Source organism: Myxine glutinosa, chromosome 5, assembly GCF_964187855.1.
Source record: "Myxine glutinosa chromosome 5, kmMyxGlut1.1, whole genome shotgun sequence".
Classification (NCBI taxonomy): domain Eukaryota; kingdom Metazoa; phylum Chordata; class Myxini; order Myxiniformes; family Myxinidae; genus Myxine; species Myxine glutinosa.
Window position 1 is genome coordinate 21,679,446 of NC_136265.1, and position 25,330 is coordinate 21,704,775.

The 25,330-nt window shown below is 48.0% G+C and overlaps 1 protein-coding gene across 1 annotated transcript; it reads right to left on the reverse strand.

The window, feature by feature from the left end:
• Window positions 1–552: 552 nt before the first annotated feature.
• On the reverse strand, window positions 553–18,062 carry LOC144892218 (uncharacterized). The gene is made up of 4 exons (XM_078777696.1): window positions 17,771–18,062; window positions 15,915–15,971; window positions 13,122–13,229; window positions 553–1,749 (listed from the first exon to the last, which is right to left on the reverse strand). The coding sequence occupies exons 1-4, from the start codon at window positions 17,877–17,879 to the stop codon at window positions 608–610; spliced, it is 1,416 nt and encodes a 471-aa protein (XP_078633822.1). The 5' UTR covers window positions 17,880–18,062; the 3' UTR covers window positions 553–607.
• Window positions 18,063–25,330: the final 7,268 nt, after the last annotated feature.

Here is a 25,330-nt window from a genome sequence, read left to right on the forward strand (position 1 = left end):
ACCATTATCTTAGCCCCTTCCCACTTTTCAAACACACCAATCGGGGCCTGAGACACTTCGGGGGAGCTTGTGGGGTGGAGTAATGGGCTCCACCAATCCGGAGCCAGGACACCTCCAAGACTCCCCCCCCCCCCCCCCTCCCCACCCTCGGCGAGGGTGAACAAAGGAGATTGAACACGTTTTTGGAGACACTGGGCCTGTCTCTCACTACTGGTTACACTCAACACGTTTTTGACTTTTTGGTTTCTGGACTTTGTTCTCTCTGCACTTGTGCATGTTTTTCACTCTCTTCGGCCTGGGACATTGTTGCTCTTGCCCTACTGACGTCATACGCTCAATGTTGCCAGATCTAAAACGGGCAAAACATGACTCTTACCCATAGATATAACATATGTCGTCTACAACTACACTCTCAAATTTATATTGCCATTTTAAAGTTCCTTATTGACTGGCCCTCGTAAATATATATATATATATATATATATATATATATATATATATATATATATATATATATATATATATATATATATATATATATATATATATATATATATATATATATATCGGCATAATTCCTTAGAGCCATTTAGCATGTTTTTTTTATTCATGAGCAGAGTACATGTGTACCTTTGCTGACGTGAACCTTCTCATGACCTTTAAGATGATGGGCAATCCGGAAAGTCTTATTACAAATGAAGCATCTGTATGGCTTTTCACCGGTGTGAATTTTTTCATGCCTTTGTAGATGGGATAGTGTTCTGAAGGCCTTTTTACAAAACGTGCATATGTACGGCTTTAAACCCGTGTGAATCATCTCGTGTCTCTTGAGGTACCAGTAGATCGTGAAAACCTTTTCACAAATCGAGCATTTGTATGCATTTTCGCTCAGGTGAATATTCCTATGTCTCTTTAAGGATGAAGGATTCCAAAAGCCTTTATCACAAACAACACACTTGTAGGAATTCTTGCCGGTGTGAAATTTCAGATGCATCTTCAAATAAGAGGACGTTGTAAAAGCCTTTTTGCAAAAAGGACATGCACATAACTTTTCACCGATGTGAATGACCCCGTGTCGCTGTAGATCGTAAGGGTTCCAGAACGCTTTCGTACAGACGGAACATGGGTACGGCGTTTCGCCCACGTGAAGCCTCTCGTGCATTTTCAGATAAGACGAAGTCGTGAAGGTCTTTTGACAAACGGAACATTTATTTGGCGGCTCGTTCATGTGCATAACTTTATGCCTCTTGAGGGTGCTGGAATAGGCGAATGACTTTTTACAGACGGAACAGTCGTATGGCTTCTCGCCCGAGTGAATCTTCTCATGCATCTTTAGTTTGTACATCGTCCGGAAAGGTTTTTCGCAAACGGAGCATTTGTGTGGTTTTTCACCCGTATGAATCATCTCGTGAATCTTTAGAGAAGATGGACTCACAAAGGCCTTTTGACAGACGGTGCACTTGTAAAGCTTTGCCTTTGTGCGCCTGGTGACGTGTTTCCTTCGCCAACTAGATGTAAAATCTGTTCCTGAAACAGGAAGCTCGGACGTTTTCTCACCTGCGTGAGCACTCGCATGTTTAAATTTTCTTCTGCGATTGATGATGCTAGAACAATTGTTTAACCTTTTGTTCGCCTGACATGATCCCTGGTGGTGGTGCTTCCTCTTTACATGCCTTTTCAAAGTGACCTTATTGTGCAAAAGCTCAGGCCAGCTCGAACAGAAGCTTTCACCGTGGATCGCCAGTCCCTCTGCAACAATAATCCACAAAAATACAAATTAGGTTGGAGAAAAAAAAAGGCTCTTTTACATTTGCAAGGTATCAAAATCCACAGTGCACTTTCATCCGATTATACCGAGAATTGCCTTAGATTTCTCGAGTGAAAAGTCAGGAACTTATCCCACTCCATATAAAACCTCTTAAATTGTTACTTATCCACCAATCACAAAATTGAAGAGTTCATGCATAGAACACCTTACTCCATGCAGTCTTGGGAAACAAGGACATGGGCGGGGTCTATGAGCAGCAAATTCCACTGAAAGTGATGACGTAAAATGCCGTAATATCTCATCCAAATGCTGATAAATGGAGGGGTTTTGAAAGTATCAAAAAGGCGATATGTGTTCTGCAGTGTCCAAGTATATAATTCAATGAAAATAAGATAAAGATTTTAAAGTTTGTATAATTTTTTTTTTTATCAGATCGAAGTTCACCGCCGTTGATGCAGCATCTTTTACACCACCCTATTTAACACGCTACGTTAGTTATTCGTGCCTGGTGTTTGTGTCCTACATGACGTCCTTAAAAACAGCAAGCTTCCTGTTTGGAATGATTTTCAATTTTGTTTGACTGCCAGACAGGAAGACAGACAGACGAACAAAAAAAAATCTCACTCCTTTCCGCGCGTGCACAATCGGGACGAGATTCCGTTCAATTTACCAAATTCAGAGTCAAAGCACAGCTCGACTGCAGTTTGGTGTTCCAATTCATGTCCAAAATATAACATTCTATTTAGATCAAGTTGTTCCTCGATCATTACCTGACGTTTGTGGACAGACACAATCAATTGCTTAACCCCGCTTTTCGCTTTGCGTGCATGGGGTTAAAACATTAGCACAGCACAGGTAAGCATGAGGACAACACCAGAGAGATTAATCAATATGATGCATTTTGGGGCAGATAAAAAGGTCACGTGTGAATAAGAGTGAAAAGGTCTTCCAAAAGAGAGTTACGCTCTTTGGCAGAGGAAGACAAGTCGAAGCAAGCCTAGATTTTTCTTTCTTGATTGCTTTGAATCTGCAGAATTGTCGGTACCACTTCCCAACCGATTGGCTGGGCGTTAGTACCTCTGCAGCAAAGGTCTCCCGGGACTCCACAGGCCCGACGCAATCCGTGAATTTCCGACCCGGATTTATGCCAAAGGCAAATCCTCCCTTCTGGACGTGGTAATGACCAGCTTCCCTGTTTACGTCTCCTGTTCCTCCACTGCTCCAGTTGGTTCATCTGATCATATTCTTGTGAGAGAGAACATCTCTCTGGCTATTATCAGAGCTGCCTCATAGCCGGAGGGTCTGGCGGTTCACGCAAGCCAACTTGAGGGATCTACGTAAATCATTTGCTTTTTTAACCCATCCTCTAAGCTCTGGCACACTGAAATCCTGTGGTGGGGTAGTTGCCTTCAAATAACTTTCTTTCACCTTTTGGAGGGTGTACCTGTTTCCTTCCTCAAGGATGTGGTGGTACCTTGACAAGTCTGTCTTTGGTGAATACTTCTCCTCCTTCCCTGCCAATGGTACCAGAGGTGACTCTGCTCGTGAGAAGGCCGAATGTCTCAATCCTGCGTTTGCTTCCAAATATAGCACGCCCAACCCCTCACTCCATGTACCTACCCTAATCATTTGTAACTGCTCCTGGACATGGTTTCTTTCTCACCTGCGAAAGTGGAGACATTTTGGCAACCCTCAACTCGAATTCCGTGATGGGCCTGGCTGGCATCAGCACCCATGTGATAAGAACTGCTCTATTGCATAACCTATTTCTGCTCTGTTCAAGCTGTCATTTGCCCTTGGTGAACGCCTGTCTACTTGGAAGTCGGCCAACATCACTGCACTAAAAAAGTTGCAAAAACACAATGGAAAATGTTTCAAAAACTACAGGTCCATGAGGTAACTTCCAATTCCTGTATAAGCTAAGTCATGGAATCTGTCATCGCATTTGACATCAAATCCTTCCTGTTCTCCAACGATATCTGACTTTTGGACTGGTGACCCTCGCCCATTCCTTTGACATCTTGTTGGAGGCCGAAGCCCGCAAAAGTATTGGAATCACCCACGATTAAACCAAATAACCGGCCCTGTTTACCTCGTATAGCAGACAGGTCGGTCGATGGCCTCTTTTCTGTCTCTGTACGCTTTACGCTTTCCATTCTCAACCTACTTCCTTTCCTCAGGTTTATCCAGATAACATGTGGTCTGGTCTACCAGTAGCCATTTCTGGTGAAACACCCAGCGCGCTCACCACTTACCTCCACTCAATTTTTCCTTTTTTTCTCTTAACTCTGGTACCAACTTCCTCACTCTGTTTAAGCTAATTCTTCCCTTCAGGGATTCAATATGGCTGTTCAACTCTTCCTCAGGTTATCCGCCATCTGTAAACATGATACATCTGTGAACATATTGTTACGCAACCGTGATTAACACCACAGTTACGGATGGCCGATTGCGAGACTTTACACTCCCGAGGCGAAAACTCAATGGCGGATTCAAACTCAACACAAAGTTAAACGCGCGGAATGGCGGACACGGCGAAGCTCCCCCCCGCCGCCTTATCTATTAAAATCAAACACCCAGGAAACTGCGTTCAGATATATACAGAAAATAATACAAGGATTTATTAATGAAAAGTAAAGACAGTGAAAAAGCCCGCGCCGGTAATACTAATAACTCTAATAAGCCTAAATTGGGATCCCACACACAACAGATACCAAACACGATACGAGGGAGATTATGAATACGAAAATAACACGTCTCGTCAGGTAAAGTGTAACGCGGAGCTCGGGCTTATCTGGCTCCTTTCGTCTTCTTGTAACACGGCCGCGCTCAACCGCCACCAGGCCTCGTCGGTTCAACGGCACACCCACACCACGAGCTCCCTTGCTCCAACGGTCCAACGCAGGGCTGCACAAAGCAAACGAACTCCACTCGACCAGGGCCAGGAAGGACTCCTTTGAACTCCACTCGACTCGACTCTCTGCGGGAGTGCTGGCAGCCAAGTGCCAACTGTTCACTGCTCTGTGCCAACTGCCAACGAACTGCCGTACGAACTGCTCTGTGCCAACTCTTCAGTGCCAACTGCCGACTGCTCTGTGTTCTGTGCCAACTGCCAACGAACTGCCGTACGAACTGCTCTGTGCCAACTCTTCAGTGCCAACTGCCGACTGCTCTGTGTGCCAACTCTTCAGTGCCAACTGCCGACTGCCCTGTGTGCCAACTCTAAATGGCGTCCGACCGTCGCTTATATCTCTCGCCGATGACGTCACATTGGCGCACTCCTCAGCCAATCATAGCCTCCCAACTCGCCGGCTCGCCCAGGTCACGCCCTCTCCGGCATCGCTCCACTCTTGACATCTCCCGTCCCCGACCCCGCGGTCCTTGTGTTATAACACGTGCCAGGCGAGGTTTGTAGGCCCTGGAGGTGCAAACGGCGGCGGCCAACCGCGGCGGTGCCCTTGGCCTGGCCTCCTGTCCATTTATTCCGAAGTCATTGTCAGGGAAAGGAATTATTTAATGTTGCGCTAAGGACCTAACTAATGTTTATGTGGTTTGCAGTGCCATAATGGACAAAGGTTTGACTACTAGGTGAGACTCACAGGGGCGTTACCTTTAATCCCTCACTATTTAACACTCGAACCTCCAGGTAGGTCCACAATCATACATCTTCCCCCGACAAACGCCTAAACATCAAGAACTTATTACATGTAGAGTCCCTGTCACGACAGCCGAATACCTACCGATTCAGATCTACCTAGCTCTAGATGTTGCTCTACCAAATTCATAACAATATACATAGCTGGTACTCAATTTGCCGACCTGGGAAGGATGACAGGCTGAGTCAACCCCGTGGCGTTAATTCAACAATCGACCGGGATTCAAACTCAGGATCCTAGATGAGGTACGCAGCTATAAAATACTTGAACTAGGTCGAGAGAGTAAGAGGTCACCAACAAACAGAGGAAACAAATAAAGAGGAGAGATGATGAAGTCCCAAGTCTTTGAGATTGCATCATATCGAGTCATGCTCGGGTGGATTCTCCCTTCAAAAGTAGTTTCATTGGATCTTTGACCTCGGTGCGGACCAAATCAGCCACTTGGAGTATCCTAGGTTGGAACACTGTTTCTACAGGTCTAGTGACGGATGCCCCGTCCAGCCATGAGTCACACTAGTGATCCTTGCATTGAGGATGACATCACTTACCAAACGGGTACGCTTGCATCGAAATGCAAAAAATAAAGATAAACTAGAACAATGCCAATATGCCTGCGGGCGGGCGGCCGCTCCGCATAGTCCCACAACAGGTAGATGCCATCGTTCACAGTCCGAAAAATAAACAAGTTTGATTTAAATCCCTTCAGCTGTTTTCAAGTATCACATTTTCACCAGGCATGACTCAGTGAAGCAGTTTCAGAGAAGGGATTGTTTTGAATATCGGCTTTCAAGCTAATGTCAACCGAGAATGAAGGTGTGGAGGTTGAAAGAGGTGACAGTGAGGGAGGCATTAAAAGAGAGGCTGAGTATGGTCGAGGATGATGTGGTTGAGCTTGAAAGTAGTTGGAGGTCAATGAAAGATAGTCTGTTGGGAGCCGTTGGTGAGGTATGTGGATGGACAAAAGGACCACCGAGGCACTCGGAAACAAGGTGGTGGGATGATGAAGTTGGAAAGAGGATTGACGAGAAGAGGAAGAAGTTCAAGGAGTGGCAGAAGGCGAAGGGTACGGGAGCAGAAAAGGCAGAGCATGAAAGTTATAAGGCAGCCAAGAAGGCTGCAAAGAAGGAGGTAGCAAAGGCCAGGAGACATGGAGGAAAATGTTTGGAGAACGCTTGGATTCGGAAGAGGGTCAGAGAGCGGTATTCAGGATTGCAAAGCAGATAGCGAAAGAGAGGTGTGATGTGATGGGGGTGAGTTGCTTGAAGGATGAAGTGGGACAAATCGTTGTGGACCCAGATGGAATTAAAGGAAGATGGAAGAGATATATGGAAATGCTGTTGAATGCAGAGAATGAATGGGATGGCAACATAGAGAGTAACTCAGTTTTAGGACCGGCAGAGAAGATAACCGAGAAGGAAGTTGAGGAAGCGATAAAAGCAATGAAGAGTAGAAAAGCGGGAGGGCCGACGGGAGTTGTGGGAGACATGTTGAAGGCAGCAGGAAGTTGGGGTGTGAACAGAACGACAGAGATCTGTAATCTGGTGGTGAAAGAAGGCCGCATTCCAGTGGATTGGGAACCGAGTACCCTCGTCCCTCTATACAAGAGGAAAGGTGACCCTCTGGACTGTGGCTCGTATCAAGCGATAAAGTTATTGGAGCATGGAATGAAGGTATTGGAAAGGGTGTTGGAGAGGAGGATAAGGAAGAAAGTGAAGATTGACGAAATGCAGTTTGGATTTATGCCAGGAAGAGGAACGACAGACACGCTTTTTATTGTGAGGCAGTTGCAGGAGAAGTACATGGAGAAGAGGAAGAAGTTGTTTCTTGGGTTTGTTGATCTGGAGAAAGCATTCGATAGGGTTCCACGCAAAGTATTGACATGGGCATTGAGGAAGTTAGGAGTGGAGGAATGGTTGATCAGAGTAGTGATGGCAATGTACAAAAGAGCTCGCACAGCTGTAAGGACGAAGGACGGGAACATTGGTGAGTTTGAGGTGAAGGTGGGAGTGCATCAGGGGTCGGTACTAAGTCCACCACTATTTGTAGCTGTGATGGAGGTGCTGGCTCAGAACGTAAAGGAGGGTTTACCGTGGGAGTTGTTGTATGCAGATGATCTGGTGTTGATTGCAGAAAGTATGGATGGACTGAAGGAGAAGATGAACAAGTGGAAGGAATGTATGGAGACAAAAGGTCTGAAGGTGAATATCGGAAAAACGAAGGTGATGGCAAGTGGTAAAGCATGTGGTGAGGTGGAAAGAACTGGGAAGTGGCCGTGTGCTGTGTGCAGGAAGGGTGTCGGAGTGAATTCCATTCAATGTACATTGTGCGCTGAGTGGGTTCATGAAAAATGTAGTGGTTTGAGAGGGCCATTAACCAGTGTGGCAGCTACATTCAAGTGTAAGATGTGCACAGACTGAGCTGCAGATGGAGGAAATGTTGAGTTGGATCTAGGAGACGGCGTGAAGCTGGAAGGTGTGAAAACATTTTGTTACCACGGAGACATGCTGAATGGAGAAGGTGGATCAGATCAAACATTGACTCGGCAACGGTTGCTCGAGTGAGATGTGCATGGAAGAAGTTTCGGGAACTGAGTGGCATGCTGACGAGGAGGGGAGTGTCGTTGAAGCTGAAGGGAAAGGTGTATGCTGCATGTGTGAGAAGTGTTATGATTTATGGGAGTGAGACATGGGTAATGAACGTAGAGCAGCAAAGAAGGCTGGAAAGGGTGGAAATGCGAATGGTTCGGTGGATGTGTGGAGTATCGTTGAGAGAGAGGACGACAAATGATGAATTGCGAAAGATGATGGGAATAGAGCCTGTGATGGATGCTGTGAAGAGGAACACGTTGAGATGGTTTGGTCATGTGTTGAGGAAGGATGAAAGTGACTGGTTGAGAAGAGCGATGGAAATGAATGTAGAAGGAAGTAGAGGACAGGGAAGACCGAGAAAGACTTGGCTAAAGATGGTCGAAGAAGAAATGCGGGCAAGGGGGTTAACAAGGGGAGATGCAGAAAATAGGGCAAAATGGAGAAGATTGTCATGGGGACCGCAACGCTAACCCCCGCTCTTGCAGGGAAAATGGCCTTAAAATGCCTGTTGTTGTTGTTTTCAAGCTAATGTGGCTGCCACACCACATGACATATGACCTTAAAAATGTACACTCTGCATATGTATGGGTAGAGGATCACGTTTGTGAAGTTTCGTGTGGATCGGATAAGGTTCGTTTTTCTATCCAAGATGGCTGCTGTCAGGGAATAAATATTCTTATTGACAATATTGCTAGAATATATCTAAATGTGATCTTGTGTAAAGTGGAATATGTTTTACTTTACAAATGAGCCAAGAGCATAGGACTAGAGCAATATAATTAAAGACAGAATGTGTCTGGAGTAAAAATGCTCTGTGGTGCAGTTTGGATAAAACTGTGAAACCTCTTGAACTATTTAGCTTCGGTTAAAGAGCTAACAGGTGGTCCAGAGAGAAGTTAATTTTAAAAGACAGAATGTGTACCGCTCTTGGACTGCCATCTGTGTCTATCAATATTTAGCCTGTGTTCCATAGATGGAACACAGGCTGCAAATTCTCCCTCAGCAGGTCAGAGTATTTGACCTCTTGAACAGAAATAAGGTAGTGCTCTCAGTCTCCCAACATAGAAAGCTGGCCAAAAGAGCCAAATAAGGCTTTTGGATGAAGGAGTCTGGGCCTTTATAAGAAAGAGAAAGTTGCGATTGAGAGAGAGAACTGGGAGAGTGACGGAAGAGCAGAGTGGACTGGGAGAGTGACTGAAGAGGAGTGAACAACTGGAGACTGGTCAACAACTGAATGAGGTTCAACAAAAGACCTACAGAAGGAGCTACAGCCACGACCGGCAGACAACGTCATTAATATCTAATTAGTACATTTAGTAGAATACAGCAAAACTCTCAAAAGTGAATAAGACATTGATTTTGCTAAAACGAGTTTCTTGAAGTTTTAATTGTTAGAACAGGAGTAGAAATTATTCCTCAACATTGCCAAACCACGTGACCTATGACATCACATTTTCAAACTATATGCAACAGTGGTGTTAGATATTTGTAAAATTTCGCATCGATAAGGTAAACGGTTTCAGAGATATAATCTATATAATAATAGCGCAAGGACTCGACTTTGTTATCCCTTTTACGCCGCACCCAGTGACCCGATGCCCACGGCACTAATGGATTTACGATCTACGAACCGCGCTCTTTGTTCATCACGTACAGCCATACTCGCAAAATCTGAATTAGCCGACGTTGGGGCCCAAAAGCATCCGATTAACTGCCGATACGACGCCATCTTACGACACCATCGTATTGGCGTCTGCTGGGCGAAGGCGAAAGCAAGCCGTCCACTAAGTGGACAATCCAGAGCATGCATTTGTGCCGGTGTCGGCGATCGTTGTTCATATACGCACTCTTCATTCTCATCTTTCTTCCTAACTCTTACTCGGACAAGCAAATCCCCTCTGCCATCCATAATGGTACACTCTATCCATACACCACATCCTCCCTTCCGTGGATGTTCCACGGGTTTCGGCTAGTTATTTAATATTTTCCTTCAATCCAATATGGCTGCCACACCATGTGACCAATTATGTTTTCGTGATCATCTTTTAATCGCCATGCCAAGTCAATGACACAGGTAAAGTTTCGAGTCAATCAATTTGGTGGTTTGGGAGAAGATGTTTTTTTAAGGTTTAAGGTTAAATCCAATATGGCTGCCAAACCATGTGACCTATGATGTCATAAGTTAAATATTTCAATACAAATGGTCATAGATCATGTGCATGCAATTTCTGATTTTTAGGATAAGGAATGCGATTAAAACATTTTTGTCTTATACCACATCACCTATGATGTCACCATGATCATGCTTTTGTTCCCCATTGGGAGTATTGACAATGTGCCAAGTTTAAAATTTTTCCATTCAGCGGTTTCCGAGAAATATTTTTTTAATTATTTGCATTTAATCCGAGATGGCTGCCATACCACGTGACCCATGACATCACAATTGTCATAAAAACATTCTGCATGGGTGTCACTCCTACCCTGAATGTTTTGTCTCAATCGGACCTATGGTTGCTGAGAAAAACAAGGTTTAGCCCGTACAGACGGACGGACAACCCGAAAACATAATGCCGTCGGCCACCTTCGGGAGCGGAGGCATAAACACTGCATGGTTAAAACTGCTTCATAAATCAGATACAAACCCATCTACTGCTGTACTCACCGCACCGTAAAAATGATCATCACGCTTTATTACCCCATGTGCGAAGCGTGGGGTTAAGCAATAGATTCAATTTGTTTGTCTGTCTGTCCTTCTATCTACAAATCCTTCTGTCTGCAAACGTCACGTTATGATCGAGGAACAACTTGATTCCAATTATTGCATGTTGCATTTTGAACACGAATCAGAACATGAGCCAGTAGTTTAACAGGACTTTGCTTCTGAATCAATTCTGACCACACGTGCGTAGCGAGGAGTGAAATTAAAAAACTTATATCTGCCTGTCAGTCAAACAAAATTGAAAGTCATTCCAAACACGAAACTTCCTGTTCTTAAGGCCGCCCTAAAGGACACAAAGACACAGACAGTGATGGACACGAAGAACTAATACAATGTGTTAAACAGGAGGGAGAATTGCTTTGCGATACATGTCCCCGACTGGTCCCAATGAATGTTCTTGTTCCAAGCACTCAGACATTGTGATCCATACACAGTACGACAAATTGTTTTAGGTGTGCAAAGCTACAGAATAAGTTGCAGTTTCTGTAAATTATCATAACTAGCAAAGGTAACCGCCCTACGGGCGGGGCTTCAATTGAGAGGCCCAAATGAAAAGGCAAAATATCAGAAATTGAAGGCTTTTTTTTATTTTAAACGATTTATACAAACATCCGTTAAATCATATCACACGCAAATCATCAAAATCTAAACAGTATTTGTAGAATTTCAATAAAAGCCACGTCACTGTTCATATTGGTAAATATTATTCCATCGTGTTTGGAAAAACTAGAAAATTGGGAAAAAATTCCTAATTGGAAAAATTGGAAAAACAATAAAGCCTATTTTAGTCCAGGGGGTCCCAGGATTACCCACCCAAAATTTCGTTGCGATCGGTTCAGCCGTTTTAGTGGTACCTGGGAACAGACGGACAGACAGACATTTGGTGAATTATAGTAAGATAAATCCATGTGCCAAGTTTCAGTTGAATATGTTAATGGATATGGCAAAAATGTCTGGAAAATCACAGGTGGGGCGGACAGACGCAGAGCAAAGCTGTAGTCCCCTCCAGTGAAACTAATAAAGTGGTGTAAAAGACGCTGCATAAACGGCGGTAACATTCCGATTTATTTTTTTCAACAACCTTTAAATTTTTTATCTATTTAAATGTAATTATGTTCTTGAACACTGAATGAATGATCGTTTTAAGGCCATTTTCCCCGCTCGAGCGGGGGTTAGCCTTGTGGGCCCCATGACAATCATGGTTCCCTGTTTGAGGCAATGTTTTTATGGCCGGATGCCCTTCCTGACGCCAACCCTCAGTCGCCTATTATGATACAGTGTACCTATTCTAAATCGGGGTACACACCAGGATCATTCATCCCAGCAAGCTGGTACTCAATTTGCCGACCTTAGAAGGATGACAGGCTGAGTCAACCCCCCCTGTTGTTAATTTAGCGATCGACCGGGATTCAAACCCAGGATCCTAGGATCCCAAGCCGGCACCCTAACCGCAAAGCCAACACCAGGCTTGAACACTGAAGAACTAAAATTGCCTTTTTGGCATTTTCAAGAACCTTTCGTTCAGCAGGACTTGGACAAGATGTTACGGCATTTTACATTGTCTTGACCAATCTAAATTGCTGCTCGCAGACTCGTGTATTTTTTTAAGTGTGTGGGATAAGGTGTTCTATATGAACTTCCATATAATCCTGTATCCATAGGCAAAAGGCACCATATAAATACATTTTTAAATAATCTCTCAATGTGCCCACATACGACGATGGGCCAGGCTTCAGAATTCATACACAGTGCTGACATGTTTTGTTGAACTGTTGCTTCTCTGTATTTGCTTCATTCAATCATACGTTTCAGGCGATTGGCTTCAAGTTTGTAAATTGTAACGAAAGGGTTGATATTTATATAACCAGCAATGGGGCAAGAGTCCTGTTTTACCGATATTTGCTTAAGCATCACGTTTGCTGCAACTGATATCTGAGCCGCAACCAGTTCCGTGACTTGGGGTATGGCTACGGTCTTTTGGGTGTGGTCATCTGACTCCGACCTGAGAGTAGTTGGGACCCCTGACTATAAAAATAATAAAAAAACCACCTTTAGAGGCCATTTTTCCCCGCAAGGCGGGGGTTGGCCTTTTTCGGGAACCGTGGTTGTTGTTGTTTTTCGGTCCCCTTTTTGAAGCAATGTTTTACGGCCAGATGCCCTTCCTGACGCCAACCCTTTTTGCCACCTTTAACGACAAGCAGGGAATTACCAGTGAACTGGTACTCAATTAGCTGACCTCAGAAGGATGACAGGCTGAGTCAACCCCCCTGGCGTTAATTCAGCGATCGACCGGGATTCGAACCCAGGATCGTAGGATCCTACACCTGACTATGTGACAGTAATATATGTGTGGAGTCTTCATCTTTGTATTGCACCCACACAGTGCTCACCATATGCAACGTCATCATCTTCACTTGGCTCGTCCTTCACATAAACGCTTCGTGAAGTCAGAGGAACGTTACCTTGGAAACGTTCTGCTTCCACCGGATCTACTTCACCTGCACAGAGGTAAATGTTAGGACAATGATTAATGCTACACTCCAAGTAGAAAGACCTGATTACCCCCGCCACCGAAGGTGGATGGAAGTTACGTTTTCATTCCTGTTTGTCTATTTGCTACGTGGCAAAAAAAATTTTTTTGGACAAGTATGTTGATCACTCCAGTTTGTGTGTTTGTGTGTGTGTGTGTGTGTGTGTGTGCGTGTTTGTCTGTCCGCTCACTTATACTTATCCGCTCACGAAACTTCACCAAATGGAAGAGTTGGTGGTCCCACCAAAATCCTATTTATTTTTGAGGTCAAAAGGTCAACATAGGCCAAAGGTCAACCACTTTCTGCAAATTCCTAAAATCCTCAATTTTCATCGGATTGACTTGACATTTGAATAAGATTTACATATCAGTTAACTGGATTCAACCACCAACTATTTTGAGGTCAACTTAGGCCAAAAGGTCAACATAGGCTGAATTTCTAAAATTGTCAATTTTCATCCGATTAACTTAAATTTTGAATACGATTTGCATGTCAGGTCACCGAATTCAACCACCAATTATTTTTGAGGTCAAAATGATTCTCTACTGAATGCCATTCTACTTTGTTCTCTTTTTCCAAGTGTCGCTCTATGGGTGATTTTTCATTTGTTTATCAGTCTGACTGTGAGAAGGATATCTCAAAAAGCTATGCACGTATTAGGCCAAAATTTGGTGGACAGGTTGGGTGTGTGACAAGGACAAATTGAAACGATTTTTGTGAAGATCCAGATGCAGATACTATAATTATTTAAGTGATTCTTCACCATTGAGAGATGGGGCCAAAAACCATACATAGCACGATATGTCATAAAGTTGGGATGGGTTATGACAAAACTTGGTGGATGAGTTGTGTCGGTGACAAGAACAAGCCGATTGGATTTTTATTAATATCCGGATGCAGATCCGGCCTCATAGTGGGCTACAAAACAAGCTGTTGGACGGACGTACATGTATGCGCTGTACCGAGTGCCATTCTAGTTGTTAATTAATGACTTCTGCAGAAAATGTTTTGACAAACGGATGCGTAGATTCACTTTCTCATTTCCATGAATATTTAAAATGTAACCGCTCAGTTTGCATTGTGCAAAACAATGGAGGCCATCTTTTCTTAAAGAGCCAGATCACCCCCACAGGTGGAGCTATACAGTGTTTGTTTAACGAGCTCTTGTTGTCTTGCACACTTCCGGTTGGGTTTGCATGCAAGACGCTTACAGCGTACACACTGCACTTACAATAAAAGTTATGACATCTTGCATGCACCTTATATTCATCGCAAGTGCTACAGTTCAATCACCGAGGTGGCACGCACCGGAGAATGGCTTCTGATGGTGCAAATTATCAATATCTAAAGGTGATTGACTTCAAAATAATCTGAACTGAGGGGGAATTATTTGCCAGGGAAAATCACGACGTGGACCGTTAGGTCGACCGGTGAAAGCAGAGACTTCCGCATGTTACTGTCCGATTGAAAGCTACGACCATGAGAGAGGCGGAGCGGCAACGCCAGCCCATGGCGATTCAAGACGGGACAGTGGTGGACTTGAACAGGAGAAGGGTGGTGTGAGGGCCCGATCTCAAGGATCTCAATGAATGGACCACACAAAGAATGACAAAACACAAAAATGGTTTTCGTTCTGATGTCGTGGATATTTCACCCACGTCACGCTCACCGTGAACAGATCTTTTCCGCTTTATTTGCAGAATGCGAAATGCACATGAAAACACCATTTTGAGCATTTCCCAAAAATTCCTATAAAGGAAAACAACTTAAAACTACATTCTCAGTAACGATCATATACGTAAGCACAATTAGAAAGCTACAGCAGACAACGCTATCGGATGAAAATTTAAAAAAAAGAATTGCCAATTTTAATTTTTATTTATTTATGGGAATCGCCCCAAAGAAGGCATAGAGCCACACTAGGTAAGGGGATAAGAAAAGGTAAGGAAAAGATGAGGATAAAGCAAAACAAAATAGAAATAAAGAAAAAAAAATAACAATAAAACATCCATGACACAGGAAGTAGCAGAAGTCAGGAAAAATGTGATTAAACCTCAAAGATGTAGGAAGTAGAAATTGACATTCCTCTTGAAGCAGAGTAGATCATAGAAGAATGGGAAGCATGTTACAGGTAGTGAATTCCAGAGAGAGACAGCACGAGGGATAAAACTATCAGAACAGCCTTTCATTCTGCACTTTGGATCAGCTATAGTGTATGGGTGTGCGGAGATGGCAAACCGAGTTTTGCGCCCAAACACTCGTACGGGAGGAACCAAGTTAGAAAGTCCAACAGAACATTTGCCATGAAAACATCTGTAGAACAAACCAAGAGTGGCAACTGACCTACTGTGCGAGAGCGGTTGAAGAGTTGAACACATCTCCACACCAACCAGGTTAGCTATGCATTTCTGGGGCCTATGGAGTAAAGATAAGTGGCAAGCTGGTGCTCGTGGAAATTTAAGCAGTAATTTATTCAAACGTGAAAAGCACAACCTGTGACGGTGATCTGGCTATTTTAAGAGAGTCTCGATTTAGCAAAAATTTCAGGTTTCATTTACAAATCAACTGTAAACCTCGACACAACCCAACAAACAATTCTTATCATCCAGTATCGTTACCTTCAAATTGTGCAACGTGAGTCTGGATTCCTACCTTGTGAGGGAGAACCACCTGTAGATTCAGGTTCCACCTTCACCACCACTATTGGATCTGCAGAGAAACAAAACCTGTTATAAACAAAGCTCAAAATAACATCAACAAAGGGCAATCACCATCTTGATGACATCTTCAACACTCCTGAACTAGAAACCAAAAACGGTTCAGAAAGTTTACGTTTTGTATCTCACCGATAGGCCGGATCAGGATCCGGACCTTAACCAAAATCGAATCGGCTTGTTCTTGTTGCCAAACCAACTCATCCACCAAGTTTTGTCATAACTCGTCCACAACTTTTTGAGATATCGTGCTATACATCGTTTGTGGCCCGATCACTCAATGGTGAAGAATCTCTTAAAAATCTAAAATGAATCTCGTATCCGGATCCGTATTCAGATCTTCACCAAAATCGGATTGATTCGACCTTGTCACACACCCAACCCGTCCACCAAGTTTCGTCTGAATCCATCCACAACCTTTTGAGATATCTTGGTCACAAACAGACAAGGAGGACGTTGTGCAGAGCAAAACACTTGTGAAATCCCTAAAACAAATTTTGGCCTCAAAAGCAATTGGTGGTTGAATTTAATGGCCAAACATGCAAATCCTATTCAAATTTCAAGTCACTTGGATGAAAATTAAGGATTTTAGATGAAAATTGAGGAGTTAACCTATGACCTCAAAATCAAGAGGATTCTTCCTTATGACCAACTCTACCATTTGGTGAAGTTTAGTGAAGATCAGTTTAAAATTGAGACCTGTAGGCAATTGACAGACAGACAGACGGAATAACACATGTGACCACCAACCAATATACTTGAAAAATCTTCAATTTTCAGAAGTAACAAGTAGACAGTGCCTCAAAAACATAACCTCAGTTCACCTTTGTTGGTGGAGGTAATTAAAAAATTATTGTATCCAGATCCAGATCCAGATCTTCACCAAAATCGAATCAATTCAACCTCGTCACACAACCAATCTGTCCACCAAATTTCGTCCGAATCCATCCCGAACCTTTCCAGACAACCTGTTCACAGACAGACAAACAACGGGTGAAACCCTGTATCCACCTTCGGTGGCGGAGGTACAAATAAAAGTGGGAAGGTCTAGTTTAACAAACATCCATGAAAACCTTTTAGTGACACCTCAAGCTTCATACTTGATGACTCACACCATGTATTCCGAATTGACAGTCGTAACATAACTCCACCACCAAGTGGATTTTATAACCCAGGCTAAGTTTACATCATATCTCGATCTGATGCCACATCCAGATTATGAATCCCAACTTACTTCCAAATTTCCACAAACCTCCTTTACGACGAGCACTAAGCCGGTTAACGGTAACACACAATTCAGAAGGTTCGATGGATGATAAACTCAGAAGTTGGATGATCAGAAAGTTCCCCCCCCCCCCCCCCCCCCTCCCCCCAAGGTATCTGCAAGGTGCATGAGATCCACCATGAACCCTCTTCTGGTGAAACGTCCTAAATCCAAGATCATTCTCACCTCCCCTCATTGGTTCCTCTCTTTCCCCAACTGTGGAACCAACTTCCACATCCTCTTCAATCCAATTCTTCCCTCCAGGTCTTCAAGACAGTTGTTCACCATCTCAGATCATCCCCCTTCTAAAATGTTGATCTTTTCCACCACCATTAACCCTCCACAAGCCCACCTCTTTCCAGGCTTCCAGTATATTTTCTTCCCAGGAGATTTTCTACTGCATCCATCACCCCAGGTGTCCTCCCATGCCCCTCATCCCTTACTTCGCCAAATCTCCCTCTCCTAATGTTATGCACTTATTATGCATCTCATTCGATAGGAGCATAACCGGCACAAACAGAGCCCCGTACCTGATTCCAGGCAAGCCTCATCCACTCCATCACGAAGGTTCTGAATGTCCAGGATCCTGAACCCGCAGATCCCACCATTCCCCTCCTGCACCCTCTCCGTTCCCTCCATCAGAGCCCGACTTGGAGTCCGAGGATCTGAGTTTGTGTGCGCAGATCGGGGGGTTTCGTTTCATGAACATCAGCACGGCATCAGGTTCGTCTTTAACTGATGACGTCGTTCTTGCACTTGAGCATGACGACCAGGATGCCGTGCCGTTGGCCACGACACACCTCCAGCACATGTGCGTTCTGTATTTTCGTTTTGGTTCTGGGAACGCTTGTAGTTAACAATTTTTAAAATATATTTGATTATTTATTGCCCGAAAGCCCCGACTTTTGTTTCAAACTTTCACGCGAAGATCGAAAAAAAACAGACGTTGAAAAGGTTAAAGGGGGAATGGACAAGCTCAGCTTAACGATACAATTTAATTCAGTTTGAAAATTAATTCAGTCTTTTAATTCAGTCCTTTCAGTCTGAAAATTAAATAAAACCTTTGTTATAATATTTATGTCTCATGTCGAGCCTGTAATGTTCAAACAACAAACAATGTCAAGACAGTTCATTTGTTTTGGAAGGGACTAAATATAATGTATAGACTATAGGAATGCAGAAGCACAGGTGATAGAACAGCATTTACTACTACTATTACTACAGTACTGTCACTACAATTAATCCAAACTTTTTTGTGGAGTTGGCCCAAGGGAGAAGTCTGGCCCAACTGTCTCACCAAGCTTGACTTTTGACTGGATCCCTTACCTAACCTTATACTTCGGCAGTTAAGACCGAAAAATAGGGCGTATCGTTCATTTTTTCAGGAAAGCACCAAATTTGGCACAGATGTAGTATGGACCTATCCAATTGTTTTCCTGAGGGGCGCCCAAAAATTCAGAACCCCTGGTGGCCGCCATATTGAATTTCAACATGACCGCCCTCTGTGACCTATTTCCCTCAATAACTTCTATACTATGAGCGATAACACCACAGTTCCAGTGTCTTACCCCATGTTTTCATGGTGTCTGAATCCAATGGGATCAATTGCATAAAGATTGGCATCCATCATCTTTAATTTCAAGATGGCCGCCATGGTGTTTCCATTTTCCTTGAATCTCTCATAGTATTTTAGGTAAAATTTCAATTCCAAGTGATACACATTGTTTTATTGGTCTCTGATAACAATGGAATGGTATTAATTCATCAAAGTTACACACAGTTGCAGTTTTAACTTAAAATATTGTGGGCACTTGAAAGGTGGAGGCTCTCGCACAGACGCGTAGTACTACAAGCACTGTCCATCGCAGTCACACAGTGATGTGCAGGGCAGATTTGCCCTGGAGCATTTACAGTTGTGCCTTTACAGGCCGACTTACAATGGCAGCTTGTAAGCTCTGAACATGCCTCCTGTATCAGTGGTATTGTGGTCCAAATTGGGGTCCAAGAAGTCCCTGTTTTCATCCAGCCCCAATCAGCTGGTGATGGAAGTTCTGGGTAGGGCACAAGTGCCTGACTCCATACGTGTCCAGCCTGAAAACACGCACGTTTTAGGTGTTGTTCGAAGGCGTCTGCTGATGGGGGAATGTGATCAATTGTTCTTGCCTTCTTCGTGAACAAGTGTCGGCGCATGTCATTCACTGTCTTTATCTCGGTAGTCCGGTCATAGAGGATGGCAACATATCTTTCTATGCTCTGTAGTTCCATAGCAATAGCGTCCACAGATGGCCTATAAGCGAGAGCATGAAAGGTCTGCGTGATGCTGGGGTATGCCTCCCAAGCCTTCCAGGCTGTCTTTTTCCCAATTTGGGCAAAAAATGACACTGTGTCGCAGCCAGTGAAGGCATGAAATAATGGCAAAGACTCGGACTTCCTGCGGCCAAGGCCGGTGGCAATTTTATGGATGGCAAGGTAGCGGTAGCTTTTACCAGTGCCAATGGCAATCCAGAGTTCCTCCACACCGTGTGACTGGTAGGTAAAGTAGTGTGCTATTGCCAAGACCACAATATCAGAATCTACAGTTCGAATCAATACCCGTTTTCTCCCCTTTTTCACGGCATCCAGGACATTTTTTTGGATTTTTTGAATTTTCTGAATTTTTGGGCGCCCCTCAGGAAAACAATTGTTTAGGTCCATACTACATCTGTGCCAAATTTGGTGCTTTCCTGAAAAAATGAACGATGCTTCCTCTTAACTGCCTAACTCTAACCAATATCCATCCGAGGGACGCGCACTTTGTGATGCAACCGTCTGTGAAGAGAAACCCCAGGTCAGGCAGCTCATAGGTAGGTTTTACTTCATAAAATTCAAGCTTTATTGTCCATGATTTGTTCAATACTGTAATTTAGTCTTTCATAATTTGAATTTCAGATGCGAACATCCAAAACCGGAAAGAAAGAAAAGATGTTGAGAACCGAACAAGCAATTTTTTTTCACCTACTTGTTCCCAAGAAGGAAATGCATTTCCCTGGTCTTTGGTTCTTTCTTCTTGTGTATTGTGGCGGACACAAAAGCCCACTGGCGTGGTGACATCATTCCACGCACCAAGTGGGCGGTGGCCACGCACCAGGGGTAGGCGTGGCCTCATGATATACACCGGGCGCCCAGCCCGGAACGGTACAGTGTTACAGTGCAGTCTTACAATAAAGACGTTTATATGTTACCGCTTGTCCGCTTCCTCCTTGCTCACAAGCAGCGCGCGTAACGCCGCGCTTTACTGGTGACCCTCGACGTTGGATCTGCCGTAGCGATCCTTCCGAACACGACGCCATGGCAATGGCGATTAAACTTCCCGAATTTTGGGAGGCCCAGGCCGAGGTCTGGTTCGTTCAAGCCGAAGCCCAGTTTCAGCTTCGGCGCCTCACCAACGACGACCTGCGCTACTGCCATGTCGTCGCCTCCCTCGGGCCCGGCACGGCCGCTCGAGTTGTGTCCGTCCTTCGCCACCCACCGGACGGCCACAAGTACGAGACACTCAAGCGGCTACTCCTAGCCACGTTCGGCCTCACGGACGACGCACATGCCGACCGCCTCCTGGATCTCCCCGAGCTCGGTGAGACGCGCCCGTCGGTCCGAATGGACCATATGCTGTCCCTGTTGGGCGACGAGGCCCCCGGTTCGCTATTCCGGGCGCTTTTCCGTCGCCAACTTCCAGCGCAGGTTCGCCTCGCGTTGGCCGGGACCGGGCTAACGGAACCCCGAGCATTGGCGGCCGAGGCGGACAAGTACTTCGCCGCTTCGGACACGCGGGCGAGCGTTGGCGTGGCCGTCACGGCCTTCGACGCTGATGTTCCACAGCATCATCTTCTACAGCACGCTGATGTTCCACAGCATCATCTTCTACAGCACGCTGATGTTCCACAGCATCATCTTCTACAGCACGCTGATGTTCCACAGCATCATCTTCTACAGCACGCTGTGGTTCAGCAGCATGCTGATACGCACCTCGTGAACGCCGCCACGCCCCGCCCACCGCCGCGGCGAAAACCGCCACCGCGGGGAAACCTGTCGACTCCACCGGCCTGGCGGAGCCAGCCGCGCTCCTCCAGCTCCACCACCTGGTGCCGGTTCCACGCCAAGTTCGGCCACGAAGCTCGGCGGTGTCATCCGCCGTGCTCCTTCAACGGGTCGGGAAATGCCCGGGCCGGCGCTCAATTGTGGCGATGAGCGCCGGCCGTTCGAGCAGCCTGCTGTTCATAACGGACACCTTCTCCGGGCGCCGTTACCTGTGCGACACGGGAGCACAGGTGAGTGTCATTCCCGCCGGCACGTCAGACAAGCACGCCGCGGGTGGGGGCCCCGCGCTGCTTGCCGCGAACGGGACGCCCATCCGTACGTACGGAAAGCGCTGCCTCTCTCTGCGGTTTGGAGGGCAGGTTTTCCGATGGACGTTCGTCACCGCCGACGTGCCCATGGCACTGCTTGGCGCGGACTTCCTGTGCGCTAATGGGCTCCTGGTCGACGTCAAGCGCAGACGGCTTGTCCAGGCCGAGACGTTCAGCTCGCTCGCATGTGCGTTGCCCAGCTCAACGAGCGGCTTGCCAAGCGGCTTGCCGAACGATTCGGTTCCGGCCACGTTGGTCTGTACGCTTCCGGCAGCGGACGCATTCACCCGCCTCCTCGCCGGCTTCCCGGCCCTCACGCGGCCCACCTTCTCGGCGGGGGCCGTCAAGCACGGGGTGGCCCATCACATCCCCACCGTCGGGCCACCGGTCTACGCCCGGGCACGCCGCCTCGAGCCGACGAAGCTGGCGGTGGCAAAAGCGGAGTTCGCTACCCTGGAGCGACTCGGCATCGTTCGGCGCTCAGAGAGCGCTTGGGCGTCGCCGCTGCACATCGTGCCGAAGCCCGGCGGGGGATGGCGACCGTGCGGGGACTATCGCCGTCTCAATGACGCCACGACTCCCGACCGCTACCCCGTCCCCCACATTCAGGACTTTTCCGCCCATTTGGCGGGCAGGTCCTTCTTCTCGAAGGTGGACCTCATACGCGGCTACCATCAGGTCCCCGTCAGGCCGGAGGACGTCCCGAAGACGGCGGTCATCACGCCATTCGGACTCTTCGAGTTCCTGCGCATGCCCTTCGGTCTGAAGAATGCGGCTCAGGCGTTCCAGCGACTGATGGACAGCGTCCTGCGCGACTTGGATTTTGTCTACGTCTACCTGGACGATATCCTCGTCGCCAGCGCGTCCCGCGAAGAGCACCTACGCCACCTCCGCACGCTCTTCGAACGCCTGGGCCAGCATGGCCTGATTGTGAACCCCGCAAAGTGCCGGTTCGGCGCCGCCACAATCGATTTTCTGGGGCACCGTGTCACCAGGCACGGCGCCGTCCCCCTGCCGGCCAAGGTGGAGGCGGTGAAGGGGTTTCCGTGCCCCCGCACGATCAGAGGGCTGCAGGAGTTCCTGGGCATGGTGAACTTTTACCATCGGTTCCTGCCCCGTATCGCCCAGCTCCTGCGCCCCCTGCACGAAGCTCTCCGAGGTAAGCCGGGCAAAGGCGACGTTACCTGGACCGAGCAGATGGACACGGCGTTCACGGGCGCGAAGCTCGCCTTGGCTAACGCCACCATGCTCGCGCACCCGGCGCCCGATGCACCGATCGCCCTCACCACCGATGCCTCAGACTACGCGGTGGGCGCGGTGCACGAGCAATGGGTGCGTGGAGCTTGGCAACCGCTGGCGTTCTTTAGCCGGCAGCTTCGCCCGCCCGAACGCCGTTACAGTACCTTCGACCGCGAGTTGCTCGGACTTCACTTGGCGGTCAGGCACTTCCGCCATCTGCTCGAGGGCCGGGCGTTCACTGCCTTCGTCGACCACAAGCCGCTGATCTTCGCGATGGGCAAGGTCACCGAGCCGTGGTCGGCCCGGCAGCAGCGTCACCTCTCGGCCGTGTCCGAGTACACGACGGACATCCAGCACGTCGCGGGGAAGGACAACCCGGTGGCGGATTGCCTTTCCCGGGCCGTCGCCCACGCAGTCCACCTCGGCATCGACTATGCCCGGATGGCAGCGGACCAGGCCGCTGACCCCGACGTCCAGGCCTTGCGGACCGCCGTCATGGGCCTCCGCGTCACCGAGGTGCCGTTCGACGGCGCGGGGGCGGCCCTCTTGTGCGACGTCTCCCTCGGGCGTCCTCGCCCCATTGTGCCCGCGGGCTGGCAGCGCCAGGTGTTTGACGCCATCCACGGCCTGTCCCACCCGGGCGCGAGGGCCTCCCAAAGGCTGATCGCCGACAAGTTCGTCTGGCATGGCCTCCGGAAGGCCGTCCGTGGCTGGGCCAGGACGTGCCTCGCGTGCCAGCGCGCCAAGGTGCACCGGCACACCCAGGCCCCGTTGGCCCCGTTCACGGTGCCGGAACGCCGGTTTGACCACGTCCACGTGGACCTGGTGGGACCTCTGCCCCCCTCGCGGGGTTTCACCTACGTCCTCACCATGGTGGACCGCACCACCCGGTGGCCGGAGGCCGTGCCCTTGGCGTCGACAACGGCGGCCGATGTCGCGCAGGCTTTCATCGCCACCTGGGTCGCCCGGTTCGGCGCCCCCTCAGACATCTCATCCGACCGCGGCCCCCAGTTCACCTCGGAGCTCTGGGGGGCGGTTGCGCAGGGGCTCGGGGTCCGGCTGCACCGAACCACGGCCTACCACCCCCAGGCTAACGGCCTGTGTGAGCGATTTCACCGCTCATTGATGCGCTCCGGGCCACCCTCCGCGACGGCGGCTGGGTCGACAGGCTCCCCTGGGTCCTGCTGGGCCTCCGGACGGCGCCCAAGGAGGACCTGCGCGCATCCGCGGCGGAGTTGGTCTTCGGGCAACCGCTGCGGGTGCCGGGCGAGTTCCTCCCCGACTCCACGGCACCATGGTCCGCGGCACAGCAGCGCTCCGCTCTGCAAGAGACCGCCCAGAGGTTCGCCCCGGTGCCAACGGCATGCCACGGGCACCCACCGACGCACGTCGCCCCGGAGCTTCGCACGGCGGAGTACGTCTTCGTCCGCCACGATGCCCATCGGACACCACTGCGGCCCCCGTACGACGGGCCTTTCCGCGTGCTGGAGACCGGGGCGAAGCACTTCACCCTGGACATCGGCGGTACTCCTGACCGCGTTTCGGTAGACCGCCTCAAGCCGGCCCACCTCGATGTGGACCATCCACCGCCAGTGGCCCGACCCCCACGTCGGGGCCGGCCTCCTGCGGGCGGACCCCCGGCACCGCCCAGCCCCGCCGCCACGGCGCCCCCCGGTCCTGCACCCATCCCAGGGGCAGCCAGGGGCATCCCACCTGGTATCCCTGCACCCCGGACGCCGCCGATCGCCAGGGGGCGCTTCGGCCGGGTCATTCGTCTGCCCCGCAAACTGGCCCTCCAGGTGCGCGGGAATTCTGGGGGGGCGCGTGTGGCGGACACAAAAGCCCACTGGCGTGGTGACATCATTCCACGCACCAAGTGGGCGGTGGCCACGCACCAGGGGTAGGCGTGGCCTCATGATATACACCGGGCGCCCAGCCCGGAACGGTACAGTGTTACAGTGCAGTCTTACAATAAAGACGTTTATATGTTACCGCTTGTCCGCTTCCTCCTTGCTCACAAGCAGCGCGCGTAACGCCGCGCTTTAGTATGACAAATTACAGCTCACAGTTGAAAGTCCAACTTCTTCAGCCTTCTTTCCTGGAAGTCCTAGCAGTGTCCACGTGTTTTTTTTACCTTCCCCCCCCCCCCTCCCTCCCCCCATCTAACCATGCCTTCTCCCCCTGGATCCCACTGGATGCCCCCTCTCCCTCCCACAGATCTCCTGATGTCCCTGCTCTCCATCTTGTTCTCCCGCGCTCCCTTTATCACATGTTTTATGTTTCAGTTTGTCTTTTTCGTGATCAATGTTAGCTCTTACATGAGCCTCGACCTTGTATACAAAAAAATACAAAAAAACGTTGTTAGGCTGAATTGAACTAAATCCTTCGTCAAATTTCCATAGGTGACACTCATTCACAATATGATGGCCAGTCTGATCCAGGTGAAAACAGTCACATGCTGGGCTGTCT